General features: G+C 36.6%; 1 protein-coding gene across 2 annotated transcripts in view; it reads left to right on the forward strand.

Moving 5' to 3' along the window:
- Positions 1 to 930: 930 nt before the first annotated feature.
- Positions 931 to 13,927, forward strand: part of TMEM33 (transmembrane protein 33) — a 40,075-nt gene continuing 27,078 nt past the window's right edge. The window contains exons 1-6 of one of the 2 annotated variants that reach the window (XM_070372335.1): positions 931 to 1,286; positions 3,612 to 3,706; positions 4,238 to 4,425; positions 8,065 to 8,132; positions 9,047 to 9,180; positions 13,742 to 13,825. In XM_070372335.1, the coding sequence (XP_070228436.1) occupies positions 1,242 to 1,286; positions 3,612 to 3,706; positions 4,238 to 4,425; positions 8,065 to 8,132; positions 9,047 to 9,180; positions 13,742 to 13,825 (614 nt within the window). In that variant the 5' untranslated portion in view covers positions 931 to 1,241. The remainder of the gene's footprint in view (positions 1,287 to 3,611; positions 3,707 to 4,237; positions 4,426 to 8,064; positions 8,133 to 9,046; positions 9,181 to 13,741; positions 13,826 to 13,927) is intronic. The other variant, XM_005910662.3, reaches the window with a different exon arrangement.

Raw genomic sequence — 13,927 nt, forward strand, 5'->3', positions numbered from 1 at the left:
TGGTGAGGGGGCCTACTCTGTAGCCGCAATTCACGTGCTTCTCTTGTGAGGAGCACAGGTTTTAGGGCAGGAGGCCCTCAGTCCTTCCTGCATTCCGGCTCGGTGGTTATAGTGCACAAGCTTAGTTGCCCACTTGTTCCTGGGATCTTCTCACGTCAGGGATCAAACCTGTGTCCCCTGCATTGCAAGAAGGACTCCTAACCACTGGACCACCAGGGAAGCCTGCCCCTGGTGGGCTTATGGGTTTGCCCCTCTGATCATCCCCTTCTCCTGTTTCCAGAGTGATCTTTGTGGTTATACTCAACTGTCCAGTTGCTTCATGCACTTGCTGTTGCTGTCTGCATTCCCCTTCCCCATTTAGCCAACTTCTCCTTGTACTTCAAAACTTTGCGCCAGAATTAGGTTTTCTAGGAACGCTTCCGGGACCCCTCTGATTCAGGCCCCCTGCTGTGTGCCGCCTGTGATTAACTCCGCCTCTGCACGCATTACAGAAGCACTGGGCTATGACTGCCGTTTCTCCTATCTCTCCCGCAGTCTGTGTCATAACCATCTTGAAATATTCCTTGCCAAGTACGGAGCTTGTCACATAGCAGCTCTCATTTAGTGCTTGTTGAAATAACTAATTTTAGAGGCAGCATCAAAGAGCTTCGTGGGCTTCTGAAAGAAAATGGCAAAGAAAACATTTCCGAGGCTTCTGTATCAGGGAGTAGAGAGCCTTTGTGGTTTGGCCACAGGTAGAGTGGACCAGCTCTGAGAGGACGATGAGGCAAAAGCTGCTTCGGCGGCCGGGCTTCTTAGCTTACAGAGCAATGGGCGTGTACGAAATGGGAAGCCAATACAAGAAAAACGACACTTCCCGTCATGCCTCAGGGCACCGCTCCGCTTTCCCCTCTACGTCACCGCCTCTTCCCCACGGAAGCAAAGCAAGCACTTCCGGGTTCGGCAATAAGCTGGAGCCGGTGGCGTTAGGTCGGTCCTGTTCCGAAGCTCCGCCTTCGTCTCGGTCTTTCTGGAAACGCATCTTTGCTCTTGGCCGTGCCAGGCGGGTATTTTCCGGCCGTTGCGGGTGCCCTTGGGACAGTCCGCTACACTGAAGCGGCGAGACCTTTTGTTCTGTGAAGGTTCGGAAGCTCTCGCAGAGAACAGGGAAGCCGGTTCCCGGAGTTGCGGCCCCGGCGCTGACCTTCCTTCTTTTTTCCCTTCCCGATTGCAGCGTCTCAGACGCTAGTGTGAGCGCCCCCATGGCGGATACGGCCCCCAACGGCCCCCAAGGGGCGGGCGCAGTGGTAAGTAAGCGGACAGGATCGTTTGGCTTGATTTGCAAGTTAGGAAGGACCTGGGAGTGTTGAAAGTCGGGTCCCAGGCGTTCCACCGGCTCTTTGCTTTCGGGACTGGGATTAGTGATTGGGGTGGGGGTGGGGAGAGAGCCGATCGTGAGCCAAGACGTTAGACGGAGCTAAAGTTTCTGATTCGGCAGCGACAACAGGCGGGCCTCCAGCAGTGGCCCTCACTTGTATGCCCACCTGAATGCCTAGGACAGAGGGTCTTCTCGTCTTTTCCCACCCTTCGGTCGCACGGTTGAAGGTGCGACCTGAGATTGTGCTGTGACACATGCCTCATTCCGCACTTGGGGGCTGGCAGAGAACAGGTCTGCCGCTTTTTAAGCAATAGAAGGAGAGCGGTTTTTTTTCTCTTTTCCTCCTTCTTCATTTTACGAAGAGAAATATTAAGCTTATGTAAACTTTTATTTTTAGGATGCGTATCTGCTGCTTACTGTCTTTTTTTTTTTTTTGTACCAGAAGCATAATTGTACTTAAACACTAAGCATGTGAATTGAGCCAATCACTTATTTTAAAAATGTGCAGCATCTCTCTCAGTGCACACCTTTTTTATTTTGCTGAACCATTTCAGAGTTACATGCGTCATTATAATTTACCCATAATGTAGTACTTATGTAGAATATTTTTGTACAGACCACAATGCAGTTACCTAAAAATTTTTGTAGTTCATTTTGCAAATGTAACGTTGCTACTTGTTACTACCTAATATACAATTCATATTTAAATTTCCTTAATTGTCCTTTAAATTGCTTCCTTCTTGTCCAAACTCAATAAAAAAACTTGCAGTGTGTTTACTGGCCTTTGGTCCCTTTCAGTCTGAAATAATTCCCTTGGTCTTCCCATTTTTGTCTTACCAGAGTCCACACCTGTTGTTTTGCAGAATGCTCCTTAAATTGAAATTATCTAATTTTTTGTCGTTCCCCCGCCCCCCCGACTAGATTCAGGTTAAATGTTTGGTAGGAATATTAAATAAGAGAGATTTTGTTCTTCTCAGGGCATTTTATATATATCAGGAAGCATCTTATGTTGATTTATCCCGTCACTGGAGTTTGGTCATTTGGCTTTGGTGGTGTCCACCAGATTCTCTATGGTAAAGATAACTTACTCTCTTTGTGAATAAAGAGTATTCTGTGTCATGATACTTTAAGATTATGTGAATAATTTTTCACCTCAATATTTTTTTTCACCCAAAGATCCTTTGATATTTTTTGCCTGAATTATTTGTCATGGTCAGTCAGTTCACTCTTAAAAGTGTAAACCAATACATTTTCTTAGATCTTTTTTAAACTGTGTAATTAAATGCACATGCATAAAAGTGTACGAGGTAAAATGCAAAATTCAATGATTTATCACAAAATGAATACCCTAAACAGATTTTAAAGAAAATGTTCTAAAATTAAATTTCAGACAGTCGTGTACAGTCTGAATATTTGTAGAGAAACTGAGCACTGTAAGCTGGATTCATCCTTCCTCTTGACTTACTGGTGAACATTTAAATTTACAAGAGTAACATGTAGTAGGTTTGGATAGAATAAACTCAGAGGCATGTGTCTGAAATTACCTGCATACTGTTAGAAAGCCTGCAGTAAAATTAAAAACATCCTTGAATTTTAAAATAGGCTTGCGTTTTTTTCCCCAGAGTTTTTTAAACTTTTCTCTACTTTCGAAAGAGAATTAAAGTTAGATTGCTTCCAGCAGTGTTTGAGACTCCAGGTTAAAACCTGTTAGGTTTGAAATCCTTTTTATGTAAACATTGTTTCTAAAACATTAAATAGAATACAGAATAGCAGAATCTATCACACATAGTAAAAGTAAGTATTGTTTTTGTGAAATTTATATACTCACATGTTTATCTTGGGTCTTGATGTAAAAATTGTTTATGTAGATTCTTTTAAAAAATGTAAAAGCCACTTTAGAATTTGAATATGAAATAGTTTGAGAAAATTAATTTTAAGTTATTGAATTTAGTGTGATGGACATATCTTTTAGCAAAATGCAGCAAAAGAAAAGAATGAGGAAAAAGTGGTGAAGAAAGTGGTATGTGGATGTTTAGGGCCACAGAAATCTGTGAAAGACTTGTCAGGGAGCTTTCAGGAGAAGAAAGAAACTCACTGATGAAGAAACAATTGCCCTAAGAGTTATACCTAAAAAAACCAGTTGCTACAGGAGCGTTGAGACATTTTGAATAGGAATAAAATTGCAAAATAGTCATCCTTTAAAACATAATCTGCAAGCTTAATTTAACTACAGTATTTTTCTTTTTAAATTCAGCAATTCATGATGGCCAATAAACTGGACACAGCAATGTGGCTTTCTCGCTTATTCACAGTTTACTGCTCTGCTTTGTTTGTTCTGCCTCTTCTTGGGTATGTATTATACATGTTTCTGCTGTTGGTATTCACTTGTTCAGTCATTTTTTTCTGGAGTACCTTTTTAGATGTCACACTTTGTCAAACAGCCAGGGGTTTGATAAACAATAAAACACGTCTCATCCTTAAAGGTACTAATATTCTAGTAATAGTACCAACTGGGGGTATATTTTATATTACGTGCTTTGTGAAAGTAACATCACATTGAAAATCTGAGAGAAAATGAATGTGGGGATGAGTTCATGTTTTTTCGCCTTTTTGAGTGTTTAAGAGGAAGAATGGCTGCTTTAGAAAATTCAGTTGGATATTGTACATCAGTTATACTTCAATAGAAATAAACGTTCAGTTGGGTATGTATATAAAATGATGCTTCTAAAAAGCTTCAGTAAAGTCACATAATTTTTTTTTCTATTCTGAAGTAATAGATTTAGGTATTAGGTGTTGTGCAATTATGATGCAATTCACAAAGGAGGAAGAGGTATGGTAGCTGTTTACGTCTCCTGATGATCTCTCCACTGTAATTTGCAGGTTGCATGAAGCAGCAAGCTTTTACCAACGTGCTTTGCTGGCAAATGCTCTAACTAGTGCTCTGAGGCTGCACCAAAGACTACCACACTTCCAGTTAAGCAGAGCGTTCCTGGCCCAGGCTTTGTTAGAGGACAGCTGCCACTACCTGTTGTATTCACTCATCTTTGTCAATTCCTACCCTGTTACAAGTATCCTTTTTTACCGTTTTGACAGTGAAATTGCCTGCTGAATGTAGGGAGATCACTTTTGATTATTTTTTTGCTACTGGAAGGATTCAGCAATAAGGGTGTTCCATGAAGCCTGGGTTGGTTGGTTTGTTGGTACTTCTTTTGAAAGAAGATAACGTGAAGTGTAAGAGTGTCTTGACTCTAAAATGTGAAGTCCAAATTTTGAAAAGGTGATTGGGAATTTTGAACTTCAATATTTGATCTTATAAACTTCTCTGTTAGCAATGGATATTGCAAATTTCAGATTCAAAGCACAAGCCCATGGAGAAGTTACATTTTAATATGTAAGTTTATTTCATTTAATTCACACTTTCTTTGGGAAGATACCCAGATGTCTTGCTTTAAGAAAAGAGAAATTCTTAGCTCTATCTTTTAACTTTCAGTAAGCTAGAAACAAAAGGAAATTAATCAAGAAGTAACATATTTAAGCTGAGAATGAGGTAATTAATAAAGTAAAAAGAAATTAGTATTTGCTTTGAATAGCCTGCAATGCAGGAGTGAAGTGAAGAAGTGAAGTCACTCAGTTGTGTCCGACTCTTTGCGACCCCATGGACTGAGGAGTCCCCAGGCTCCTCAGTCCATGGGACTTTCCAGGCAAGAGTACTGGAGTGGGTTGCCATTTCCTTCTCCAGGAGATCTTCCCAACCCAGGGTTTGAATCCGAGTCTCCCGCATTGTAGGCAAACACTTTACCATCTGAGCTACCAGGGAAGCCAGCAATGCAGGAGATGCTGGTTCAATTCCTGGGTTGGAAAGATCCTCTGGAGAAGGGACAGGCTACCCACTCCAGTATTCTTGGGCTTCCCTGGTGGCTCAGATGGTAAGGAATTAGCCTGTAATGCAGGGGACCTGAGTTTGATCCCTGGGTTGGGGAGATCCCCTGGAGGATGACATAGCAACCCACTCCAGTATTCTTGCCTGGAGAATCCCCATGGACAGAGGAGCCTAGCAGGCTGTAGTCCATGGGGTCAAAAAGAGTCAGACACAACTGAGCCACTAAGCACAGCACAGCACAAAGAAGAAAATAAGGACAGACTCATGGATTTTTGGAATTTGTATGTTTATACAGTTCAGAAATATGTTGTGGGATAATAGGTATTTTTTAAATGGAGGGGAAGACATTCTGCAGTTTGATGTTTGGGAAGCAATAGGTTTAACATTGCTAAACAGATTCTTTACTGTGGGACCTTTGATACGGTAATGTGCATTGTGAGACTGAGTTACCAGTCTTTCCTAAACTTAATCATTTGAATCAGTTGTCCACCCATCTACCCAGCTCCCCTTGAATCATCCCTCAGGAAGATATTCTGTACTTTAGGAAGTGCTGCTCTTAAGTGTTCTTGAATATTTATGATACAACTGTACATAATGGAAAGCACAATAAAATATGTCTCTAACACAAGTCTTAAGGAAAAGAGAATGGAAGGAAAATTTTTTTGAGCACCTATTTTGCCAGTGTATATAAACTTGACGTATTTAATCCTTGCAACATTCTAAAGAAAATTATTATGAGCATTGTATTATTGATAGTATACTGAGGCTCAAGGAGTTTAAAATAACCTGCCTGATAGCACATTGGCAAGTAAATAGTAGTGTAGGTAAAACTTGCTAGATAATCCTTGTCCTGCAGCTGTAAGCGATAAGCACGTTTGTTGACATATCATTGGATTGACCTGTTTTTATCAGCCACATTCATTGAGGTTCTTTACAATCAGCAATATTGAAATTCTTGCTTTTCTGAGATATTATAATGGGAAATTATATAGAGATTCTTGTTTCTGCCCTTAGGAGCTTAAAATTTCCTTGAAGAGAAAAATAGAAATGCTAGAAACTGTTTTCTAGATACTAATGTAGAGCAAATTGAACACATCAATTATGACCTCTGGGACAGTTCTATTGAGTGAATCCTGAGATGCTGCCAAATGACTCATAACAGTGAAGACAACCTCTCTGCCTTTTCTGTCCATTTATTTGCTGTGCCCTCTCTAGGGAATGTTGAAGATTAAGGATTTAATGTTCTTTAATTCTTATTGGGAGGGGAGTATGTAGTGGGAATAACATAAGCTATTAATTGGCAAGAAATACTAATCTGATTCCTAAAGTAGTTAGGTATTACATTAGTAAAAGTGAGCCCAAAGTCACGTTCTGATCTTTGCTCTTAGAAAGGTGATATATTGTCCTATTTCTGTTATGCACTCTTTGTCCCTTGAATTTTCTAAATAGTTTAACAATGAATGCTAAAATTATGAGTATCTTATCAAGGATTTATGAACTATAGAATGTTAGAGATAGGACTTATTAGAAACCCCTGGCTTTGATCACTGCAAATTTGTACAACAGAAGATGGAACTTGGCCTAGGGAACTGAAGTTAGTGTCAGAGCCAAGAATGAGACCCAGATATCTTGACTCTGAATTCAGGATTCTGTTAAAAGTGTAAAGCTATTTTTATGTATGTGTGATCTCTTCTCATAAATTGGCGTTTTATTTAGTTCTCAGAAGTGACAGGGAAGGTTTGGTCAGGGTATTAATCGGAGAACTTTTATGTTAGAGAGTTAGAATTCTTACAACACTTGGCTGTGGGTCAGTGTTTTACTTGCCAGTGGGAACTTTGGAACCTTTGGGTCCTAAATGATGAGTTGTGGTTATAATGAATTTGATACTCAGATTGTGTCATAGTGGGCATCATTTCCCTCACACCAAGCTTTCAGTTGGTGTAGAAAAATATCATGGATTATTTTTGATAAATTGCTACTGTTTTGAGGACAAGTGTTTTTGCCATTTATGATTAACAGTCTATTATCATTTCATGGAAATAACTTGGACAAGTGGGGGTTTTTTGTTATCAACCTAGCAGAAGTTGGGGTAAATAGAGTATTTTGAGCAATTTCCATTTTTTTTTTAAAGCTAAAAGAAAATTGTATATATTATCTATCACAAAAAGCCAAATAATGAAACTTAAAATAAGGATTCTTTGTTCATGTCTATTATTAAAACTGATGAAACTCTCAATTGAGTATATATACAAACCAGGTATACAATGTCTTTTTTATTTGTGCAGATTGAGAATACCTTAACCATGAAAGCTTGACTATAAAAGCTTGATTGGAACAGTATCTGAAAATAATGAAGTCCTTGTAGGAAAAATGAATTAAACATCTATAGTTGAGGACAATTTGGGAACTACTTTTTAAACCATTACCCTGTACTCTTTCTTAAGTTGGTGAAAGCAGTACAGAGACTGTGTTGGTATTGGATGGCTAAGGTATTCCGTCCAGAATGACCATTGTGGCGTTAAAAGCCGTATTACTTATCACTTTGAGGTGGCCTAGATTTTAATTTAATTTAGCAAATGTTCACAATATGTTATATACTAGAAATAGGTGAAAAAACTATTTCATTATTCATAAAAAGAACTGTGGGTTTAAAAAAAACTTTGACTTTGTTTACAGATTAAAAAAAAAATTTCATTTTATAAAGTATCAGTAAAACAGAAGCCATCACTGAACTCATTTTAGCAGATGTATACTTGAACATAATACATACCCTGTTGTGCAAAGTACTTGATGAATTTGTAATGTTTTCCTTAATTATTTTCTTCAGTGAGTATTTTCCCAGTCTTGTTATTTTCTTTGCTTCATGCTGCCACATACACAAAAAAGATCCTTGATGTAAGTAAAACAATGTTGGCCTTGTCTTTTGACTCCCGAATTTACAGGTAGTTGACACAAATTTGAGTTCTAAGACATTTGGGCATGTGTCTCAGAAAGTTCCTATGTTCCTTACAGACTTGCTGTAAATTAGTGATTTGAAAATTTTGGAATTTTTTATTGTTTCAATAAAATAGTACATTTTGTCATAATGGATTATATTTAAAATCACTGTCCAATTCCTGGAGGAGTGTCTGAAGTTTGAAATATATTTGATAAGTTGTCAGAAGTCTCTTGTTCTGTCAGTGATTTTAACATAGTAGATGAGTAGAGTGTACTGAATTTCTTTACACTGATGTTCAAAACTGCTGCTTTTCTGAAACATTTTCTTATTCCTGAGTTGGAACATTTAGCCTAATAACCTCCGTGTGCCAGGCAGATTGACTGCGTATGCATGGAAGTTTAAATTAAAGTATCCAAAAATTTGCCTTGTGTTGGCCTTTTTCTTTATCACCATAGTTCTTGGGTTACAGCAGTAACTGAACTTTGTGATTTCTCTCTTTAATTAACTAAGAAATCTCAGATACTTTGTATTTCTGCATAGCCAGATTTTGTTATGGTTGAGAGAAATCACCACCACTTTTAGTGGAATAATCTAATCTTTCTTAAGGAAAACAAAGCATCAGTGAATGAAAAGGGCCTTTATTAAAGTTCTCTTATTTAATCCTTCAAATGTAGAAAATACAGTAAAGCAGGAAAATCTGTTAACTTTTGTCCCTAAATGTATAGTTTGTAAATTTTTATATCATCATTTTCAAGTAATTGTCTTTTGATTATATTGCATGTTAGATATGCCATTCATATAAGGAAAGAAAATAATTGAGTGATCAAAAATGCTTTCATGACTTCTAATATTTGTTTTCTTATGTTTTAAGGCAAAGGGTTCAAATAGTTTACCTCTGCTGAGATCTCTCTTGGATAAATTAAGCGCTAATCAACAGAATATTCTGAAGTTCATTGCTTGTAATGAAATATTCTTGATGCCTGCTACAGTTTTTATGCTTTTCAGGTAAGAATAAAAATATATTTATTTTAGGAGGCTGATGTCTAAATGAATATAATAAATGTATCAACTCAAACTTTACGCTGCTTAAATCTGTTGAAGTAAACCCTGATATGTAGAGCTCGATGGATCTTAGCAGTCACCTTCTCATGTGACAGTGCAGAGCTACTGCGATAGCACTGCTACTGTGGTCGACTGTAGGAAACTAGGAATCTGTCTTCTTCATTGTTCCTTATGAGTTATTTAACATTTTAAAATTATCTTCCAAATAACTACTTTTGAAAGAGTCTTAGAAAGGCTAATTTAGTCCATTGTCACATTACTGAGATTATTTTTCCCATACTGGAGAAAAATCTGAAAAGTTAAGGTTGGTATTGATAGTTGCCTACTGCCACCTCCTTATTTTGTTTGTTAGTTATGAGAAGAATGTGTAAGTAAAGAAAACCTTCCTTTTGAAAATAGAGCATTAGGATAGTATTGACCTCAGTATCTGTATTCTTGCATTTAAGTTATAAAACTACGTTTCTCTCAAGAGGGCAAGGCTGATTCATGTTGTTGTACAGCAGAAACTTAACACAGCATTGTTAAGCAGTTATACTCCAATTAAAAAATAAATTTTAAAAAATGTAAAAATATGTAAAGGAAAAAAGCTAAATAAAACTACATTTCTCCCCAGATTATTGCTTTCTCAATTTTCAGTTTCTCAGGTAATAGGACATTACAGATAATAAACTAAAATATCATTTAACTGTGAATGCTAGTTGCAATTCTGTCCTCTCCTTCCCAGAGCTAAGGAATTTGATATGAGTACATATATGTAGTTATTTTAAAGTACTTACACAGATAGGTAGGAAATGTATCTTATTATTTTATGGGTGTGGGGCTTTGTTTAGTTTTTATTATACATCACAAGCATCAGTGGTGTGCATCTTGCTTTTTTCACTCATACAGTATGTTTTTGTGACCTGTTTATATTGACATTCACAGTTCTGGTTTGTCTTGTTTAATGGCTGTATAGTGTTCCATCATATTATTTTGCTGCATTTTATTACCCATTGCCCTGTTAATGGCCGTTTGTTTTCAGACTTTTACTTTTCCATATGTTGCTGCAGTAACCATTTTTTTTACCTGTCTGCTTATACTTTTGTGTGAATCCATATATACTTTTACTGAGTCTAAGCTGGGTATATTTTATATTTAATAGACCATGTACCAAATTGCCCTCTAATAGATCTGTGTTACCTATTTTCCATAATCTCATTAGTTTGTAACATTTTTGTCTATGAAATATTTCATTTTAATGTTCATTGCCTTGATTAACTAGTGAGGTTTTTATATACCAGCAGTACTTCTTTCCTTAGCAGTGTTTCTTTAAGCTGGTAAGAGAGTTTTTTAGATTTCCTCATAAATACATCTGTACCATTGTTGTAAATAATATTTTCCTCTGAAAATTCCAGGATCACCACATGTTGTTAAGCTGTGGGGTTCCAAACTAGATAATATAATTTAAATAGGGTCCTAGAATGGTACAATGGAAAAACTTCTTACTGGGTGTCAGGGAGCTGGATTCTGGTTGATTTGACAGTTAACTAGGCCTTCTGGGCCTTGTTTTTCTACATTTAAAAAACTAATAGTAGTTGAAATTAGTAACCCAAAAATCCTTCCAATTGTAATGTTCCATGAATATTAAGTATAGAATTTGATGCAGCTGTATTTGTCTATTATTCAGCTCTGGAATTTTCACCCTAGAAGCTAGTTCATCTTTTTTTGTGATCCTCATCATATTGGTGAAAGGAACCTTTTACCCTCTTACTTTCTTGCTCATTTTTCTGTTTCTTGGGTTGCCTGGTCTTGGGTATCCCCAGATTCTGTGATTTGCTTTATGTATCTGAGTGAAAGTTAAAATGTAGCTACCAAAACTAACTCTATATGTGGAGATAATTGGTGTCTATTCAGGTTAATAAGCAGGATAGTTTGTTCTCCTTTTAAGTAAGCTGAAGAGAATTACAGTGAAATGCTGAGATGCCAAGCACACTTAAACAAAAAACCTCATTATGTAGTGAATTTTTTGTTGGCATACCAAGTTTTACTATGTTGGTATATTAAGTCAGTTGTGGTATTTAGTCTTTTATTTAAACACTTAAAACGTACAAATTGATCTTAATTTTTAAGATTATTGTAAAGGAAATGAGAATTTACCAAAATATTTAAATAGAAGAATCATGTTGTTATTTTTAAAAAGGAAAACTAAGTAATAAAGTATTATTCAATTCCCTAATGAGAGAAGCTGTTAATGGTTCAAGTATGTCACTTGACTATAACACAGATTATAAAATTAAACATTTCAAATCATTATTCCTTAAATGCTACCTTTCATGGTAGAAGCACAGTCTAATATTAGAAGGCCTTGTTATTAAGTTAAATTTGTAGCAATAATGCATAAAACTCTGTATTTAGAAGTGAACAGTTTATGAGTTTATCTTAGACATGTAGTCTGTGAATTAGTTTATCTTACATAATACACACACATGTGCAAAGACAGATAAAAGGATGATCATTTTGGGTTTGTTCATTAGTAGAGAGCTTGTTAGTACATGCATAAAATGGAATATTTCAGGTTGTAGAAAGAATAAGATAATTTGTGGGTTGTGATAGGGGATGATTGCTAAGATACAATAAATTTAAAATGAGTTGAGAACTGTGTAGGGTATTCCCTATTCATATTTGAGGTGTGTGTGTTTAAAGGCATATATGTTTCGTTCTGTTTCATCCTTTTTTTTTGGAGTATCTTTGTTTTTTAACGTTGTGTTAGTTTCTGCTGTACAACATTGTGAATCAGTTATATGTGTCCGTGTATCCTCTCCCTCTTGACCCTTCTTCCCGCTCCCCTATCCCACCCCTCTAGGTCATCGCAGAGCACTGAGCTGAGCTCCCTGTGCTCTACGGAAGCTTCCCACTAGCTGTCTATTTTGCACATGGTGATGCATATATGTCAGTGCTGCTCTCAATCTATTCTACCCTCTTCTTCCCACCCTGTGTTCACACGTCCCTTCTCTGCCTTCTCTACATCTGCATCTCTGCTCCTGCCCTGCAAGTACGTTCATCAGTACCTTTTCTAGATTCCATATATATGCGCTCATGTATGATATTTATTTTTCTCTTTCTGACTTGTTCCCTCTGTATGACAGACTCTAGGTACATCCACAGGGTTCTTCATCTTTAAAATAGGAATGATAATACCACTTCCTTCCTAGAGTTAACAGTTCAGTGCATTACAGAGTGAGCGCTGCATGTTAGCCATTATATATACTTGTTTATGTAAGTTTCTGGAAGGCTATATTAGAGACTGCTATAACTTTGATTAAGGAACTAACTTGGATGATGGAAAATTTGTGTTTCATTGGATAGTCTTTTCTACTTAATGTGTTCTGTAATGCCTCTATTTTTCAATATACAGAGTTAAAATTTCATCACATGATTTATTGGAGAAAGTAGATATATTTAGTTATAAATTGTAATCATGTAAATTTTTATTATGAAAGTAATACAGCTGGGGGTGCAGGGAGGCTGAAAAGGAGAATTGCCTGGCAGTCCAGTGGTTAGGACTCTGTGCTTCTACTGCAGGGGGCTGGGATTGGATCCCTACTCAGGGAACTAAGATCCCACAAGTTGTGTGGGTCTGCCAAGGGTGAGTGGGGAGGCTAAAAAAATTTAACCTAAAAATCAAACCAAATTTAGGATCTTGATGCATTTATTCTACCCCAGATTTTTAAAATATAGTTGTAATAATATGTATAGCTTTATATCCTGCTTTGTTCAGAGTTCCTGTGTACTTTTCAGTAGTCAAGATTTTAAGTAATTGCATACTGAATCCATCAAATATACATATGATTTACTTAGCCCTGCTACCCAACTGGGCTTCCCTGGTGGTTCAGATGGTAAAGAATCTGCCTGCAATGCAGGAGACCCAGGTTCAATCCCTGGGTGGAGAAGATCCCCTGGAGAAGGCTATCCACTCCAGTATTCTTGCCTGGAGACCATTAGGTTCTTGCTGTGTTTTATTTGTGGTTGTTTTAGTGAACATCTTAAAATAGTTTTTCCTAGGGAAGGATTCCAGACTTAGAATTTGAGAAACATGTATATGACTCTTGGGGTATTATGATTGTCATTTTAACCAAGAAAAATAAATAATATAGGCTATGTTTAGCCTATTCTCACATTTACTAGTGAGCCTATATGGTTTTATTAATTTTCTTATTTGTTTATACCAAATAAACTACTTTTCATTTTAAATATTTTAAATATTTAATTAAATATTTCAAGTTTTAAAACTTGATTACCAATTATTAGTGGCAGTTGAAGCATTTATATAACATTTTCTGATTTGTTTAGTAGCTTTAAAAAATTTAACAATACCTACATGAATAACTTGGACTTAGATATGATGGATATTATTATGATGATTTGATGAATGGAAACACATTGTCCAGTTAAGTTGCCTTTAAATGTTGAGTATAAATATGAATCAATAATGTGTATTTATTTCCCTTGTATTTGTTTATTTCAGTGGTCAAGGAAGTTTGTTCCAGCCTTTTATATACTATAGATTCCTTACTCTTCGATACTCCTCTCGAAGAAATCCATATTGTCGGTAAGCTTGTGATTAGTTTAAATCTGTTTTATTTATTAATAGTATTGTGAAATATACCATTTGTAACTTTTAAGACTTATTTAACCTTTATGTTAGAATTTA

Source organism: Bos mutus, chromosome 6 (assembly GCF_027580195.1).
Source record: "Bos mutus isolate GX-2022 chromosome 6, NWIPB_WYAK_1.1, whole genome shotgun sequence".
NCBI lineage: Eukaryota > Metazoa > Chordata > Mammalia > Artiodactyla > Bovidae > Bos > Bos mutus.